This window comes from Muscardinus avellanarius (genome assembly GCF_963383645.1).
Source record: "Muscardinus avellanarius genome assembly, chromosome: 2".
In the NCBI taxonomy this organism is placed as follows: domain Eukaryota; kingdom Metazoa; phylum Chordata; class Mammalia; order Rodentia; family Gliridae; genus Muscardinus; species Muscardinus avellanarius.
This window is the reverse complement of record NC_137787.1, coordinates 23725996-23744974: the sequence shown is the minus strand read 5'-3', so window position 1 is coordinate 23744974 and position 18979 is coordinate 23725996. Positions and strand designations below refer to the sequence as shown.

At 41.5% G+C, this 18979-nt stretch overlaps 1 protein-coding gene across 1 annotated transcript in view; it reads left to right on the top strand.

The window, feature by feature from the left end:
• The window catches only part of ATIC (5-aminoimidazole-4-carboxamide ribonucleotide formyltransferase/IMP cyclohydrolase), a gene marked incomplete at both ends in the record, with an annotated part of 32548 nt that extends 24784 nt beyond the window's left edge, over positions 1-7764 (top strand). Inside the window, 4 exons of the mRNA XM_080690036.1 lie at positions 3175-3267; positions 4509-4691; positions 7212-7367; positions 7645-7764. Coding sequence (XP_080546162.1) covers positions 3175-3267; positions 4509-4691; positions 7212-7367; positions 7645-7764 — 552 coding nt within the window. The remainder of the gene's footprint in view (positions 1-3174; positions 3268-4508; positions 4692-7211; positions 7368-7644) is intronic.
• Between the last annotated feature and the right edge of the window lie 11215 nt (positions 7765-18979).

Here is an 18979-nt window from a genome sequence, read left to right as displayed (position 1 = left end):
GTGACAAGCTGCATGACAATCCATGATCAGTTGGATTCAGATGGACATTTATGTTGTTTACATTTTTAGTGCTCTCCTCAGTATTTCTGTGGAAACAAGTTTTTGCATATATTTACGTCTTTGTTATATTGTAGGAGTGATAGTAGTGTTTGTTGGATTTGCATATATTATCTCATTTAATCTCCATACACTAGGGGAGATAATTGTCATCTCTATTGTAAAAATAAAATTATGACACAGGGTTCAATTAAGAAATTTGCCCATGGTTGTACAACCTTATTTGGGACTTCAGTTTTTAAGGATATTTTTTTGGCTCTAAAGTTGGATGCACTTTTTTTTCCCCTAATGCTTTAAAAATGTCACCTCTATGTTTTCTGGGTTTTATGCTGGTATACCTGAATGCTGGCCATTGGGTATGATAACACTTTCGAGATCTAGAGTCTGGATGGTGCTAATTTCTCCAGAGTTGACTTACGCTTCTGGTGGGTGGATAAGATGAAGCAGCTCAACCTTCCTCTGTGGAACGGTCCAAGCTGAATTTGGGCCTCAGCCTGTGTGAGGACTGACTTGCCAATGGGTCTGCCTGCTTCTTGGTGTGCTCTCAACACTGTTTTGTCCCTTGGTCCTGTAATGCTGCCAGAAGCCATGCCCACCCTGTTCACCTTGGAAGGTGCCTTGAGGGGAAAGTAGAGGCTTCTGGGCCCCTTCCTACCTGCTCCAGGGCTCTGGGCTCTTTGCCTGTCAGTCTCTGCTTGTGCGGCTCTTGGTTGGCTCTTCTGCTTGTTCTCTGAAGGGGACTCTTCTCTCCACAGGCCAGTCCTGCTGCTTTTGCACCCAGGCCTCACTGCGAGGCCATGCTTAGAATTGCTGAAACTAAGCGTTCAAATCTTTATCAGATTCTCTGGGCCTGTGAAGCAGATAATGAAGGAGGCCTCTTCTTTTTCGTTTATTGATGTAATGGATTTTTTTTTCCATTTTTGTTTTTGAAAATTAATGTTCCTGATGTAAAGAAACCTGTTGGCATGGTGCGGAGGAGCATTGCTCCTCCTTTGGGAATCCATTCCTTTTGGGTCTGTGAGGTCTGTGGTTTTCACTTGGAATCAGTATGTTGCATTAGTGTTACTGGCTCACATCAAGATAAGCTTCCAAACCACTATTAGCCTGAATGGTTACCTGGTTACTGTGTGTGTGTGTGTGTGTGTGTGTGTGTGTGTGTGTGTGTGTGTGTGTGTGTTTGATGTGTTTAATTTATTTACTAGTTTTGTCTATTTGTCAGTGTTGGGGATGGAGCCCAGGACCTTTCACATGCTAAAGTAGATGCTCTACCACTGAGTTACAGCCACAATCCAATGTTTTGGGTTTTTTTTTTTTCCCATACTAGAGATGGAACCCAGGGACATTGTGCCTCCAGCTATAGCCCAGCCCTATTTTTTAGCCTTTTTTTTTTTTTCCCCCTATGGTACTGGGGTTCCTGGAAGCCCTTTTACCTCCGGGCTATACTCCCAGACCTATTTTTTATATTTTTATTTGGAAACAGGGTCTCCTAAGCCAGCAAGGCTGGCTTCGAGTTTGCGTGATCCTCCTGTCTCCACTTCCCAAGGGCAGGGATTACAAGCGTGCACCACCACGCCTGGCTGCCTTTCTATATTTTGAAACAGGTTCTCACTGAGTTCTGAAGGGCCTCACTACGTAACTGAGGAATGCTGGGATTACAAGTGCCACCACACTCGGCCAATGTATTTTTTAAAATAGTGAATAGGTATTGGCCTCGATTTCATGGTTCTCATGTTGATCTTTATTCCTGTCTGTTGAGAGTCTTATTTTTTAAAAGTTTATAGATAGTAGACTGATTAACAATCTTTGTTAGGTTTTATGCCTCTGTATATATTTTGTAAGGGTGAAGACTTTGATCTTAACCTATTAATCTAAATTCTTCTCTAGCTTCTTATGTGATAGTCGAAATTTAGAAACTTAAGAATGAGAGTAATATTTGTATTCTCATTCTCCCATTTCCATTTTTTTTCAATTAACATTCCTGCCTCAGAGTTGTTAGATTGTTTTATTAGTTTTAGATGGGACCTGTCTTAATCCTGAGAGAGCTAGATAGGTAGAAAGCATGTGTATTAATACAGAATGTATTTGAATTATTTTCTCTCCTCCCATTTTTCTTGAATAGTGCTTCAGCTTGTTGGATTATTCCCTCCTTCCTATCCTACTGGTATTTCTCTTATTCCTGGTCCTAACTCAGAATATCAGGCTTCTATTTGAAGGTAGACATATAGGAGGCTGGCTTTTGTTATTAATCTTCCCAGGAGCCTTAAGAATCAGATTTGTAGTTGGTGATTCAAATAGCAAGATGAAAGGATTTATTATGTTAATGATACCTTAGAATAAGTTCTTAAAATCTGTGATAAAGCTAATTTTTTTTTTTTTTTTTTTTTTTTTTTGGGTGTGTGTGTGTGTGGTACTGGGATGGGACCCAGGGGCTTTTCTACCTTTGGGCTGTACTGCTAGACCTATTTTATATTTTATTTGGAAACTGTCTCACTAAGTTTCTGAGAGCCTCACTAAGTAGCTGAGGCTGGCTTTGAACCTGTGTGATCCTCCTGTTGCAGCCTCCGGCTATAAAGTTATAATTTTGAGATTAAAAAATACTGTAGGTAATCCGGGCGTGGTGGCGCACACTTGTAAAACCCGTTCTTGGGAGATGGAGACAGGAGGATCGTGCAGATTCGAAGCCAGCCTCACTGGCTTAAGAGACCCTGTTTGCAAGTAAAAATATTAAAAAAATAGGCCTGGGAGTGTAGCCCAGAGGTAGAAGGTTCTGTTTACAGGAACCCCAGTACCACCAATATATATAATATTGTAGGTTCATGTGCAATTTTAAACTCCCCATTTACTCTAATGGTAGCATCTTGAGGAACCACAGCCATGAAGTTGACATAGCAATCTTAATGGCATTATTTGAGTCTGTGACACATTGGGCCTTGTGCTAAGTTCTGCCACAAGTCTGTTAAATCTTTGGTCCTTTCAGGAAAACACAGCAGTGTGTAGTTCATTGTCATTTGAGTGGTCTGGCTGCATCATAGTCTATTACATTAACTGGCATGTAAGAAGCTTAAAGTTGAATGAAACTTTAAGCTGGATGTAACTCTCCGTCTACGTTGGTTTCAGGTGCCGGAGTCAGCCCTCAGAGACCTCATCGTAGCCACCATTGCAGTCAAGTATACTCAGTCGAACTCCGTGTGCTATGCCAAGAATGGGCAGGTAACCACACCGCCAGACTCCCCTTGGGGGACTGTTGTTTTACAAAATGATATTCAAAAATCCATCTGCCTCCGGTGCTGGACAGCTTGAAAGGGAATGTTTGCCAGGTTTTTTCTTCTGGGTTTGTCGGTATTTACTCAGCACCTTGGTAGACTGTTGAGTCTAATGAAGATTGAGAGGCAGCTTTGGCACTGAGTCCAGAAACTCGTCACATTGCCCTGCAGTGCTGGGCATTGAACGCAGGGCCTTGCACGTGCAAGGCAAGCATGCTACCAATTACATCCCCGGCCTCTTCTGTTGTCATGTCAGAAATCTGTTGAGTAGAAAGACTGCTAGACTAGGAATCAACCTGATCTTTTACATCGGGCTTATTGAGACATCATTTGTACACCATAAAATTCACCCTTTTAAAATTTTCAGAAATCATGCAATTTAATGACTGCCACTAGAGTCAACATACAGATGGTGGTCCTGACATACAACAGTCAAATTTAGGATTTTTCGACTTTACCGTGGTGTGATAGTATGCCCATATTACCTTCCTGTTTTTTACTTCCAGTACAGTGTGAGCCATTCAGTACTTTATTATATAGGCTTTGTATAGATGACTTTGCTCAGCTGTAGACAAATGTAAGTGGTCTGAGCATGTCGACGATAGGCCATGCTGAGCTATGAGTTTTGCTGGTTTGGGTGGATCTAGTACATTTTGTACTTCAGATATTTCCAGCCTAATACGAATTTATTGAGATATGACCCGACTATGAGTTGAAAAGCATCCGTGAATGTTTATTACTATGCATAGATATCTTTTTTTCCTTGTGTCCCAACCATACAATGCAATATCCAGCTGGTTTATCACCAAGATCTCTCCTAACTCAACAGTGAACTTGACTTTGCCGTGGCTTCAGCAGCCTGGGGACTCCTTTCTTCTCAGTGTCTTAGATTGGTTCTTGGCATTTGTTAAATGATCTGGCCCACAAGTTGGGGGATGGCGGAACTAGGGGCAGATGGACATTAATTAGCATGTGACCTAAAAGGCCTTTTCAGAATCTTAGTGATTGCCAACTGTTGAAATTGCTAATCCCTGGTAACAAAACTTGGGAGATTTTGGCTGCTGATGTCCTTGGGCCCAGGTTCTCGTAAGATCCAATTAGGCCATGCAGGAGGAATGCTTCTCTAGACTGGAATCCTTTTTAGAAAGCTCTCTTGTTCAAAAAGGTGTTTTAATGTCTGTTCTCCAGGTAATCGGCATTGGGGCAGGACAACAGTCTCGAATTCACTGTACACGCCTTGCAGGGGATAAGGCAAATAATTGGTGGCTTAGACACCACCCACAAGTGCTCTCAATGAAGTTTAAAACAGGAGTGAAGAGAGCAGAAATCTCCAATGCCATCGATCAGTATGTGACTGACACCATTGGCGAGGTAAAAGGCTTGCCATTGGGTTTTGGGCAGGCTGTGTGAATGCTTACTCATTTATGTTTAACAGGCTTTCATTTTAATTTTGTCACTACAGAGAAAAAGGCATTATTTTTTAAATTTTGTATTGTCTACAATTGCTAATTGAAACTTTTAATTCCCAATTTTCTCCTGTCTCATTTTAACTCCCTCCTCTCTTTTTTCCCCCTGAGATACCAGGGGTTGAACTCAGGGCCTCACACTTTCTAGGCAAGTGCTCTTGTCACTGAGCTTTATCTTTTACATTATTTATTTATTTATTTATCTATTTATTTTGGTGATAGGGATTGAACCCAAGAACCTTCTGCCTCCAAGCTACATTCCTAGCCCTTTTATTATTTTGAAACAGTCTCACTAAGTTGCTAAGGCTGGCCTAGAATCTGCAGTCTCCCGTCTCCACCTCTCAACTCAGGATACAGGAGTGTGCCACCACACCTGATTTATTTTTTATTTTACGACAGGCTCACCAAATTTCCCAGGCTGGCCTTTCATTTGTAATCCTCCTACCTCAGCTTCCTGAGTAGCTGTGATTACAGGCACCTGCCACTGTGCCCAGCTAATTTCACTGTTTTTTTTTTTTTCTTTTTTAATCAATTCCTGAAACCACAACCTCTTTTTTTCCCTAAATTACAATCATTGCTTTTTGTATGATTGTGCTTCCCCTGAGGATTACAAGATTTTCATGAAAGGGACAACATTTACCACCTTGAGGTGTCTCACAGTGGAGACAGGAGGCTTTCTGCATGACAGGTGTGTATTCAACACTACAGATTACCTGATGGCAGGTAGCCCATGGCATGTATACAGATGCATTTTCTCCAAGCAGCACTAATAACTCAATATATTTGTGTTACTTTCATGTTTTTAAATATCTTTTGTTTTGAAGAAGGCATGAATAGTTGAAAGTTGTATCAGGTATTCTGCCTGGAGAAAAAATGCCAGCTTCAGTTTCTTGACATAGCAAGTGCTTAACCAAATACTGGGTGGAAAGTAGAGCTTGGGTAACTAGAAACTATGTGGTCCTCTGAATGGGTGAGTGGATGGTGTTAAATTGTCTTAACTAGAAACTATGTGGTCCTCTGAATGGGTGAGTGGATGGTGTTAAATTGTCTTAACTAGAAACTATGTGGTCCTCTGAATGGGTGAGTGGATGGTGTTAAATTGTCTCCTCAGGACCAGGAATTGATTTTTTTTTTTTTTTTTTTTTTTTTGTGGTACTAGGGATGGAACCCAGGGGTATTCTACCTCTGAGCTATACCCCCGGCCCTATTTTTTATTCTTTATTTTGAAACAGAGTCTCACTGAGTTGCAAAGAGCCTCACTAAGTAGCTTAAGCTGTCCTCAAACCGTGATCCTCCTGTCTCAGTCTCCCAAATGCTGGGATTACACGCGTGTGCCACCACACCCGGCTGACTCGTGTCTTTCATCAGAGTGATGCTGTGTAGTGATTTTTGTAATCTTCCATTACTTAACACTACTTTTTTTTTAAACTTTGATACTGGATTTTTCTGTTTGATATTATACAGCAAATACCTGCAAAGAGTCCTGGAACCATCTGTGTATATGAATAAAAGTATGTTAAAGTCAAAATGGAAGCACCTTTTTAAGTATGAATAACTTGTCTTTTATGCTGCTGAATGGAACTACCACAGACTGAGTAATTTGTAAATGATTGGAATGTGCTTCTTGCAGTCCTAGAGACTGCTGCTTTGCCAGCAGGTGTGGTAGCTTCTAAGGGCTAATCTATTTCTTCTTCAGTGATGACACCTTTCTCTGCACCCTCGGGTAGGGAGGATGTGGCAGAAGGGAAAAAGAGATGAGCCTGCCCCCCCTTCACCAGCCCTGCAGAGGTGCTCGTTATTCCTAAGGACAAAGCGCTCCTGGCCCGGGGGCCTTCTCAAGTTCTCCTTCTTAGGACCATTGCACTGGGGATGAAGTTTCACCATGTATCTTTGGGGGTATAAGCATCCAAATAACAGTGAATATTGTGGAGCAAGTTTTGATTTGTCTACAACCAACTATACCTGAAACTAAAAGTGATTTATGAGTGTAGTTTTAGAATTTCTACTCAACAACTATTTACTAGATTGGATATAGAGGATTTTTTTCCCTCTTTTTTCTTTTTGTGGTACTAGGGATTGAACCTAGGAACATTCTACCTCTGAGCTGTACCCCTGTTTCTACTTTATTTTTTATTTTGAAAACAGGGTCTTGGTAGGTTGCTGAGAATCTTGCTAGATTGCTTGAGGCTAGTCTCAGTCCTGTAATTTTCTTGTTTCAGTCCCCCTAGTACTGGGATTTTAGACATGTACTAGCACACCTGACTTACTTTTCTCTCATTAGTAAAAAATGTTTGAAAAAGCATCAAAACACGTCTAAAAATACGTACTTAGATGTATCATTAAAAAGCCCAAGTGATTTCTGTATGCTTTTTATCAGGTAGCCCGTAGCCCTCGGGATATTAGACTAATGCCCTTTCCCTCCCAGGATGAAGATTTGCTAAAGTGGAAGGCACTGTTTGAGGAAGTCCCCGACTTGTTAACTGAGGCAGAGAAGAAGGAGTGGGTTGACAAACTGAGTGGGGTCTCCGTCAGCTCCGATGCCTTCTTCCCTTTCAGGGATAATGTGGACAGAGCTAAAAGGGTAAGGAGGAATTGTGTGCCTTTGCGTAGAGATGAGCACCATGTAGAAATGATTTCAGATTTAAGTTTTTTAGAGTTGTATATCAATGCTGTGACAACATGATATAAATCAGTGATAGAAGTATTTGACTTCTTCATTTGATGCCTGGATAACCCAGATCCTGTTATTGATGCCATCATGAGTGGATTACTGTTGCCTTAATGCTTTTAGAGGGGTTGGTTTTTGCAGGTGTCCCTGCACTGCTATGCTTTGGAACTCAATCCTGCTTTCCCCACAGAGTGGCGTGGCCTACATCGCAGCGCCCTCGGGCTCTGCCGCCGACAAGGTTGTGATTGAGGCTTGCGATGAGCTGGGGGTCGTCTTGGCGCACACGGACCTTCGACTCTTCCACCACTGATGATCTCACGTGGCACTGTGTGTTTGCTTAGGTGTAGGTGAACGATCATGTATGAAAGATTGAAAATAACTTTTTAAAAATAAAACATTTGACAGTTGGATCCACTGTTTTAAGTAGTTGGGTTTTGTCTGAAAAATGCTGGTCCTTCCACTGACACATTACCAATCTTTTATTTCTGTGTGAAACCTAACACCCGCCAGGAAGCCAGAGGAGCTGAGCAGCCCGAGGGAAGGGCACATGCCTGGAGCACCGGGAGTTTACCTGTGGGGGCTCCATTCAGGAAGAAAAGGTTTCTTTTCAGCAGGCTTCTAAGAAGCTGCTAGTCTACTTTCTTAATTAATAGTGGAATATTCCCTGTGCATTGGAGCCCTAAAGGGGATTAGTTAGTCATGCTGACCCCTCTAGATAATGCTAGTGCGTATTTTTCTTCTCTTTTAAATGAAATGTTGCCCATAATTTCAGGAGCCCAAGATCTTCCCTCTGGAACTGCATGAATACACTATCAGGGCTGGGGGTGTAGTTCATGTGCTGAGCATGCATGAGGCTCTGGGTTCAGTCCCCAGCACCAAGCAAGACCAAAAATAGTCGATATCTGGCATCCAGAAATGGGATCAATGTTCCACTTGCAGCTTTTCACTAAACATGAACACCGTAGGAGGGCAGTGCTTCCCCAGATCAGGTGGACATAATTATGTGTCCATGCGCCCCACATGGGTGGTCCTGGTTACTTCTGTCACATCTGGTCAACTAAAATTTATTGTCATTGTTCTCCTCAACAAATGAGTCCTACTTCTCATGTTCATAGCTTACTTCTTCCCTAAATAAAGATTTTGAGTTATTTTTAATGGTCTTTTTTTTTTTTTTTTTTGGTATTGGAGATGGAACCTAGGGGCAGTCTACCTCCAAGCTACGCCTTTTATTTTGAAATAGGGTCTCACTGAGTTGCAAAGGGCCCCACTAAGTAGAAGCTGAGGCTGTCCATGAACCGCGATCCTCCTGTCTCAGCCTCCTCGCAAATGCTGGGATTACATTACTGTGTGCCCACCATGCCCAGCTAAAGGTCATCTTTCTAAGTCATTTATCAGGCAGATAATCTAACCCTGTGCCCTTCCGCACTGAAGCACAGCTGACTTGTGTGCCCAATGAAGTACTGTACAAGGAATTTGAGACTGAAGCTAGGTCACAAGACCTCAAAACCTCAGCCTTGGATTGCTTGCCACTAGAGGCTCAGGCTGTGTTGTAAGAAGATGTAAGCAGCCCTCCACAAGGAGAGACCATCTTGGTTACACTGGCCACCCTGCTCTGCTCCTCGTCCTGGAAATAGATTTTCCAGAGCTACAACAGGAGGTTCTCAGGACCCACAGATAGAGCTGCGGGTTCCAAGCCACCATGTCATGGGTAATTTGCCATAGAGCAGTTAACAGCTAATAGATTTGGGCTTACAAATTTAAGCATGCTTTTTGTTTCCTTCACATTACTGATTATTATTTAGTTTGTCTAAGATTAGCATTACAGAGATAAATACTGAAACAGTTTTTGCTCTATTTAGCATTATATTGTCTAGCTCTACTACCAACCATTTGGGTGTGATGGTGCATACTTGTGATTTCAGTACTTGGGACTCTGAGACAGGAGGATTATAGGTTTGAGGTCAGCCTCAGCAACTTACTGAGGCCTTGTTTCAAAGTAAAAACTAGGGCCGGGCATGGTGGCGCACACTTGTAATCCCAGCATTCGGGAGGCAGAGAACGGAGGATCGCGGTTTGCGGACAGCCTTGGCTACTTAGCAAGGCTCTTCGCAACTCAGTGAGACCCCTGTTTCAAAAACTAAAAAGACGGCCGGGCGTGGTGGCGCACGCTTGTAATCCCTGTGCTTGGGAGGCTGAGACAGGAGGATCGCACAGGTTCGAAGCCAGCCTCAGCTACTTAGGCTCTCAGCAACTTAGTGAGACCCTGTTTCCAAATAAAATATAAAATAGGTCTGAGAATATACCCTGGAGGTCGAAAGCCTCTGGGTTTCACCCCCAGTACCACCACCAAAAAAAAAAAAAAAAAAAAGACTAAAAGATAGGGCTGGGGGTGTAGTTTGGAGGTACAATGCCCCTGGTTTCCATCCCCAGTACCACACACACACATAAAAATAGGGCTAAAGATAAAGCTCAGAGGTAGCTACTTTTGGTACTGGGGATGCCATTAGGTTCCATCCCCAGTACAAAAAAAATATGTATATATTATGTATAATTATTTATATATATATATATATATATCATATATGTATATATTTTAGTTTTGATCTTCTCATGACCTACTGACAGGCAGTGGAATACTCCATGCCGGGCAGCAGTGAGCTGTAATTCCACCCGCACAGTGGTGGGTATTACGCTGCTGATACTTTGCAGTGAACTGTGTTGGTAAGCTGTGGTGCTGAGTAGGCATGAGTGTCTCTGGCCATGTGTGATTTTTGACTCATGATGGGTTTATGGAACCTAACTTCACTATACATTGAAGAGCAGCTGTGTTCTGGCCTTTCATTCATTACATTCTAGGTTGTATCCACATGTTTCATTTAGGAGCCTTTTATTTATGCAGTTAAAATTTCTGCATCTAATATTTCTACTTTTATTGAATCTGTTTTCTAGTATATTGCTTTTAAAAATTTTGTTCTGAATGTCTGATGTGTTGGCCTCTGCACTCATTTCTCCCACTTGTGTGGGCTGCTGTGGTCAGCAGAGGTTGAGACCCAGTGGCTACTGTGTCCTCAGTCCCAAGGAACTCAGGAAGGGGATTGGGGGATGGAGGCACCTGCTGAGAAATAGCCAAGCAGCAAACCAGTCCTTTGCACTCCACAGAACAACTCCAGGCCTCTTGGCGTTCTTCTCTGCCAAGCAGCAAGGCCAAAGCCAGCACCCCTCACCACCATGCAGGCGGCACCAGTGCTCCCTGCATGCCTCTTATTTCGCTTGTGGTTTACTGTTTCCCTTTATAGAAACTGGGTTTATCTTGGTGTAGGTGGCAGTGGCCAAGGAGGCTCAGCACTCAGGCAGGAGCTGGAAGGAAGCTGGAAGCCAGTAATATAGTCTTTCTAATGGAACTGACATTTACAGCTTCAAGACTGGAGTTTGGCTAGTGTTGAATTGAAAAGCATAATGATCTCATCTGTTATTTCAGTGGTGCTGAAGGGCAGAAGACCCAGACATAAAACATAAAATCAATAGACTTAAATTCGGGGATCTTCTGCAGCATTCCATCCACTGAAGGGGACCTGCCTCAATCCCCTGTTGCCTGGTCCTTTGACACCTGCTTCTCTCAAAGGACACCTTTGGGAAGCCCAGTGTCCCCCAGAGCACAGTAACCTGCAAGCCTTTAAGCTCCCTGCACCTTCCATTCCTAGACACTCTTATTTTTGCTGAACACTGCTAAGCATAAATTTATCTTTAAAAAGCAAATTGTAATAAGTCACATGGCAAAGTGCATGTAAAAAATCTGTTTAAATAATACTTTTTTGTCATGTAAAAACTTTAATAATGATTGAATAAATGATGGCCTGTAAGTCACAGTCACTGACATCTGTATGTGTATACTAATAGTCCAGATTTAATGTATTGTTACATGAAAGCATACTTTTTTTTTTTTTGGTGGTGGTACTGGGGTTCCTGGAAACCCTTCTACCTTGGGGCTACACTCCCAGACCTATTTTTATTTGGAAACAAGGTCTCTTAAGCCAGCGAGACTGGCTTTGAACCTGTGCGATCCTCCTGTCTCCGCCTCCCAAGCGCGGGGATTACAAGTGTGCGCCACCACGCCCAGCCATGAAAACATACTTTCAAAAACACCATTTTTTAAATTGGTGCACTATAGTCTCACATCATAATGTGGATCATGTTGACAGTGGGATATATTCACACAATATTGAATGACTAAATAATACTCTTAAGCACCTGTGTCGCCACCAACGAAGTCAAGAAATAAAAGCTTGCCAGCAGCTCCCCACATTCCTGTCTTGGTCACAGCCCTGACTCTTCTTCCAGAACACCATCTGTGTGCCTTTTAGAATAATCACCACCCCATTGTGCTACCCAGCATCTTGCTGGGATCTCTTGGCTTTTGCTGCCTCCATAGGAGGGAGATGGATTCACTCCTCAAGCAACTAGCTAAAGCCCATGCCCTGGAGCTCGGCTGCCAGGCTTGCATCCTGCTCTGGACTCAAGCTCTGTGACCGTAGGCAACCACCCAACCTTTTCTTCACTTGCTCCTTGCAGAATAACAACGGTGTTCACCTGTTAGGGTTGCTCTGAAGAGACCAAATGAGGCAAAATATGAAGGGCACTTGGAGTGCTGCCTGGAAGATGATTAATGCTGTTTGTGAATAAGTGCTGGTTATTATTTTCATATTGCTTTTGTGTATATGGAAACAGGGACATAATGAAAAATTTTATTAATGTATGGAAATTACTATGAAAAATAGTACGTTTTTTAATGTTTCTATTTCTGTTTCCAACTAGGTAGCTGAAGTTTTGAGTGTCTCTAAACTTCACCTAGTATCCACACCTCACTTCTTTTTTTTTTTTTTTAAGATTTAAAGAAGTTTATTAGATAGAAATACAGAGGATAGGTACAGCTCCATACCAGACTGGCATGGAGGGGTGACTCAAATGAATACACCCCACACCTCACTTCTTAAAACAAGCAAAAGGATATTAAAGACATTTCCTGTAACTAAAGTACCATTTACACAGAATTCACCATTTTAACCATTTTAGTGTATAATTCAGTGACTTTATTTATTTATTTTACTGGGGATTGATCCCAGCAGCATTCTGCCTCCGAGCTACATCCCCAGTGTTCCGGTGCCACACCAAAACTGTAATGGTGCCCCCGTTGGGCGCCGAAACTGTAACGGTGCGAGATGGAGCCACGAGTTCTTGTTCTTAGCTATTTGTGGAAAAGAATAGCCAGAACTCTTCTGCTGTAAGCTTAAACAATTTTTATTATTACAAAAGCAGAAAAAAAGGGACAGAAATTACAAAGCGCTGCATTAGAAGTGCAGTGGAGTGACTTGAAAATAAGTCGCTGGCGTTATGAACATTAGAACAGTTTTTATAAAGATTCATTATCTCCTTTCTCCCATCCTGCTTGGCCAGTAGTCTTTTACCTCCCCTGACCTAATGCAGGCGCAGGCCACCAATGATCTCCATGGCGTTAACCTTTCTTGTTAGATGTATGACCAAGATGTGTCACTTGGTTAACAAGGTCACGGGTTCCATGATATGTACCCACTTTGGAGAAAGCCTGTACCATCTTCCCACATCCTTGGGGAGTTTTTAGCCATTTTTATCTTTATCTGCTAGAAGTTATTTATTATGTAAACTTGTCTTTAAAATATGGACACTTTGGGCTATAACTCTTGCGTACTTGGTAATTAATATAGGGTTCTCTTAACCTTAATTTAAACTACTGTGAGAATTTAGTGTTTGTTTTAACATTCCGTGTTTAGCTGGGCTAACAGCTAACTTTTAGCTGACCGAGGTCAATATTGGCTGCAGCTCGTGGCTGACAGCTTAGAAAAGGATTTTATTGTTTTGCCTAAGTATGAAAGCTTATTCTTATTAGCCATTAATACAACTCTTATTACCAATCAATACAGGCTCAATCTCCATCACCCAGCCCTTTTTATTTTTTTGTTTTGAAATTGTCTCACTAAGTTGCCAAGGCTGGCTTCAGACCTACAATTCTCTTGTCTTTGCCTCCCAAGTACTGAGGTTACAGGTATGTACCACCAATGCGGCTCAGCTCAGTGATTCTAGATACAGTCACAAAGCTGTGTAGCCATCACTGCTGTGTAGACATGATGTTTTCATCATTCCTGTACCCATCACTTTTCACTCTCTCTTCCCCCAGCCCTAGGCTACCACTCACTATTCTGTCCCTGGATCTAGCTGACTGGACATTTCACATAAATGGGGTCACACGATATGTGGCCTTCTGTGCCTGGCCTCGTTCACTGAGGATAATGTCTCGAAGGCTAGTGTTCGTTCATTCCTCTTTATAGACAAATGTCCCTTCATGTGGACGTACCGTATTTGGTTTATCCACCCAGCTGATAACACATTTGTTTTTTGTACTTTTTGGCTCTAATGAATAATACTGCTAGGAACACTGGTGGACAAGTGGGGTGTGAACATAGAGTTTTGTTTCTCTTGGGCATGTACTGAGGAGTGGGATTGCAAAGTCTCATGGCAACTCCGCTTAGCTTTCCGAGGAGTCTCTAGACTGTTCTCCACAGCAGCTGTGCCGTTCCCATTTCCACCAGCACTGCGCGAGAGTTCCAGTTCCTCCACCGAGGTGCGTCTTTTGTTTCCCTCTCTCCCTCCCTCCATCTCCCTCCCTCCCTCCCTCTCTCCCTTCCTTCCCCTCCCTCCCTCCCTCCCTTCCTTCCTTCATTCCTTCCTTTCTTTCTTTTTTCTCGTTTTTTTTTGTGGTACTGGGAATTGAACTCAGGAAAAGTCTACCTCTGAGTTACATCCCCAGTCCTACTTTATTTTATTTTGAAACATGGTCTTCAAAATAGGTTGATGAGAGTCTCAATCTTTGCTGAAGCTGTTCTCAAACCTATGACCCTCCCGTCAGCTCCCAAGTCCTGGAATCACACGTATGCACTACCATGCTCAGTGTGCAGGTTTTTGAGTCAACAATAGGCTTTTAGTGTTTGGCATCTTGCACCAGTGCTGAAAGACAGGTTTCATTATCAAGTCCTGTCTCCTGGACTCCGGCAAAGGCAGTACTTCCCACCTGGAATGAAAGGGCAGTTTCCAAAGTGCTGTGATGCAGAGAACTGCCTCGTAGAATCCCAGGCTTTCCATTCGTGTGGCCCAAGTGCTTGGGAGGCTGAGACAGGAGGACCTCACCTTCGAGGACAGCCCTTTGTGTTGGGCAGCCCCAGAGGATGCCAAGTGAGGACGGTGACTTCAGACAGGCCACCTGTTATGGCCTCCACCCAGTGTTAATCTCAGAGCTTTTGGAGGCTCCGTGAGAAGCTATTGTAAAGACAAATTTGGCTCCTCAGATTGTTAAAACCTGTCTGTCTCTAAAGAGTAAGAAAAAAAAAAAAAAGAATTCAAGGAAATGTAAAACATACTTTAGTATCTCTTACCTGGCTCTACTGAGGAATGTTAAAAAAGAAATTTCCCGTTCGGGGCCTTTATCTAAAGCACCATTTCTCTTGCTGTTTTATTACTTACAGTGTTTTCTTCTCTTCATTTGTAATTTATATAGATTTTTGTTTGCAATTTAAATTGAATCTTATTTTAATGAGGCTACGGAATGGGACAATGTGGTAATGAAAATAGCTTGCATTTTAAATGCAAGTGCCATCACTCTTGGAAAGAGCTTTTCCTCTTCCGTGTAAGGTCATCTTTGTGCTGCTGTGCCCAGGCCTGATGGTAATCTTTAAATGTCTCTCAACACCAGAGGTCCCAACAGTGGCTTTTTTTTTTTTTTTAACAGTTGCATTGTAGCCCCTGAAAATGAGATTTTTTAAATTGTAGGCTGCCACTTTCCCTACCACAGTAATGAGAACTTACTGAAAAGGAAGTAATTTCAGCACTTAAATGTGCTGATGTGATGTTTCTTAATCACTTTAATGAGCTTCATACAACTAGAAATGGAGGAGAATTTTCAATGGAAATATAATTAAATAGAAAAAGTCATTTCCTACATTTGTAATATCCACCTGATTATTTCTTTATTCATGGCCCTAGAGAGTTGCCTTATAGGCTCATAGTGATATTATAGGCTAATTTGCATAATTCATTTAAGACATTAGAGCTGAAAACAGTATAAATACACAACAAATTTTATTACAAATCAGCTACAGCAAGGCACAGCAAAACTTAAAAACATTTTTTTTAAGCCTGATAATATTCACTAGTTTTACCTGATTTTTCTTGAATTGTCCATTTCCTGCCTATATCTCTATTGATCTTTTAATTTGGGCCTTTCAGTCTGGTTTTCTGAAGACAGTTCTCGGGGAAAGCAGTAACATGAGTCAGCAAAAACTAAAAGAATGTGGGAAACACTCGGTTCTTATATTGAACGATTTTGCTGATAACTGGTCAATAAAGAAAGAAAAATTTAGCTTTATTTCCTTGTGATGCCCAAACAAGAAAGGCCATTTAAATTTGTTTTTACCTCTACTTTGTAGGCTGAGACAGGAGGATGGCAGGTTTGAGGCCAGCTTCAGCAACTTAGTAAGACCCTAAGCAAGTTGCAAAGTGTGTTGATAAGCAAGATTCTTAGCAACTTAGTGAGATCCTGTTTCAAGACAAATGAAAATTGCTGGGGATACAGCTCTCGGAAGTAGGCTGCTCCTAGGTTCAATCTTTAGTACCCTCCCAAGAAATTGTTCTGAGTTTAATATACTGCTTCTGAAAATCTAATAGACATTGTGGAAAGGTGTTTTGTTACTTAACTTCAGAGCTTACAGTTTTTACATTTCCACATGAAAGTAGTCCAAAGGACTTGCTATACATTTAATACAGCTTGACTAGATTTATTTAAACTGCATTTTAGGGAAAATACTTATAGATTTATGGTTTGGCAAGTGGCTTGAAGCCTCATCCGTGTCAATCCAAAGTTGCTCTCTTTATATTTTATTTTGTTTTGTACTAGGATTGAGCCTCTCTGAGCTACTCTTCCAGCCCTATTTTAGTTTTTATTTTGAAACAGAGTCTTGCTAAATTGCATAGGAGTGAGCCACCACTGCTTTATGTATTTATGTATTTATGTATTTATGTATGTATGTATGTATTTATTTATTTATTTATTTATTTATTTATTTATTTATTTTGTGGTACTGGGCATTGAACCCAGGGGCATTTCACCCCTGAGCTACACCCCAGCCCTTTTCATTTTTTTTTAAAACAGGCTTTTTTCTAGTTTGCTGAGATGCGCTGCATTGCTGAAACTGTCCTTGAACCTGCAATCCTCCTGTCTCATCCTCCCAAGTACTAGGATTACAGATGAGCACCACCACATCTGGCTTCTTTATGTTTTTAAATATGAAGACCTTTAAGCTCCTCAAGCAGAGGAGCCTGCTTGCCCTCCTCACTTAGGAAGAAGGCAGCAGCCTGCTCTCAAGGGCTTGTGCCTTCCACAGTATTTCCCACTGGAGTGTGTAGACTGGTCCTGAGTCCTGTCTGTCATCCTGCAATGGCCCGTCTCTGCAGGATGGTCGTCTGCATCACCTTGACAGGGCTGTGTGGGGGCTGGGTCTGCATTTTGCTAAGGAAACTCATTTGTACTGTATTCTCTGTAAAGTTATAAACCCTCCTCTAAATGAGATGCTAAATGCCAAAGCATTTTGTAAACTATAAATCAATTTGAGTGTATTTCCTTAACAAATGAACCATGAGGCAATCTTTCTATATTTATAGTCTTTGGTGTTTTTTGAAATATCGTCTTTCTTTGAACAATAGCATATAAAAAAGTGCCTTCTGAATCTTTTATGATTAATAATGAAGTATCTCCTGTTGTCAATGTTTGTTATTCTCAAAGTCAAGTTCTTAAGTAGGCTTTGTTTCTTTGTTTGTTTGTTTGTTTGGGGGGGGGTACTAGGGTTTGAAACCAGAGGCATTCTTCCTGAGTTATAGCCCAGCTATTTTTATTTTTATTTTGATAGAGTGTCTCGCTAAGTTGCTGAACATCTTACAAAATTGCTGAGGTTGGTCTCAAATCTGTGATTCTCCTGTTTCAGCCTCCCAACTACTATAGATGTGCAACACCATGTGCCTGGCCTTCTTTTTTTTTTCTTTTTTAATGATGCTGGGGATCAAACAAAGACCAAGACCTTGTGCATTCTAGGCAAGCCCTTTTACCACTGAGCTATAGCCCCACCTGTGAATGTCAGATCTAATCCCAAATTTTTGTTATTCTCCCAAGGTGAAACGCCAAGGTTAAGCATTTTTTGTTCAGGTGGTAATTTATCAAGTGATGTTAAAGTGTCAATTGACACAGATTATGGCAGGTTTGACTGAGGTTACTAAACCCTGGGGATTCCCTAAAAAAAAAAAAAAAAAAAAAATTTCTTTACGCTACTCAAGTAGTTTTAGCAGTTCAGTCATCCTTTTACTTTCCTCGCAGATAATCGATTTGGATAGATTTTTATTCAATAAAGGGATGAAAACAGGAAGGAAGAATAATAATGCTTAGAAAAAGGCAACTGAAGGTTGTTTCCATTATAGTTGGGAAGCACTAGCTAGTGCGTTTGATGAGTAGATGAGTCCAACTAAATCTGTTAAGGCAAAAGCCATCAAGCTATCTCCACTCTTCAGGAGATGAAACGACAAAAATGGATCTGTATTTGTAACAACAGGTACAAAATCTTGTACAGAAATCATGCAAGAGTTAGAGAACCTGGCACATCAGAGATTTTCAAATGTTTGCTGAATTGCAAAGACAGAGAACATTTATGAAAATTCTTATTTCCCTCCACCCAACTACTATGTATAAAATAAAAGGACTTTCAAGTTATGGAATGTAAATCTTTTATTAAAACAGTTGTCTTTCCACAGTAGTAAAGCTTTGGCATGTACAGTATAAAAAATAATCACCAACCATAATTATACCAAATTCCTCTTATCAACTGCATACTAAGTGTGTTCAATACAATTTTTTCCGTATAAAAATACTGGGAAAAATTGATAAATAACAGGTAAGAGAAAGATATTTCTAGGCAATTATGAGAACATTTGGGAAAACTGAGTACTGTGACTGTTTTAAATATCACAGTAACCAGGACATGCCGTTCCTACAGTTTTGCGGGCCAGTTAAATGAAAGCAGAGTGTTTGGGTAACTTTCCTACTTAAAATTTTGGTGACATTGTTCAATACATGTTGCATGTTGGTTGGCTGCACCTGTTTCTCGATTGATGCTAAACCAAGTCACACTGAGAATCATTTCATTTAAAACGCTGAGTGGTATTGAATATTCTGAAGCACAGTGGGCAACCTCCTGCCCTCGTTTATGAGAAAAGTCTCAAAACAAACACTCCCGGGTGATGCCTGGAGAGGCCGTGCGTCGAGCTGAAGCCAGAGAGCGCTTACTCTAGAGCAAAAGGCTAAGAAAGAAACAAACGCTCAAAGGTGGGATCTGCTAACAGCACACCAGTGTGGATGGACCTTGGCAGAAAGACATGCTCGTTCCCTTGGGTTGCAAATA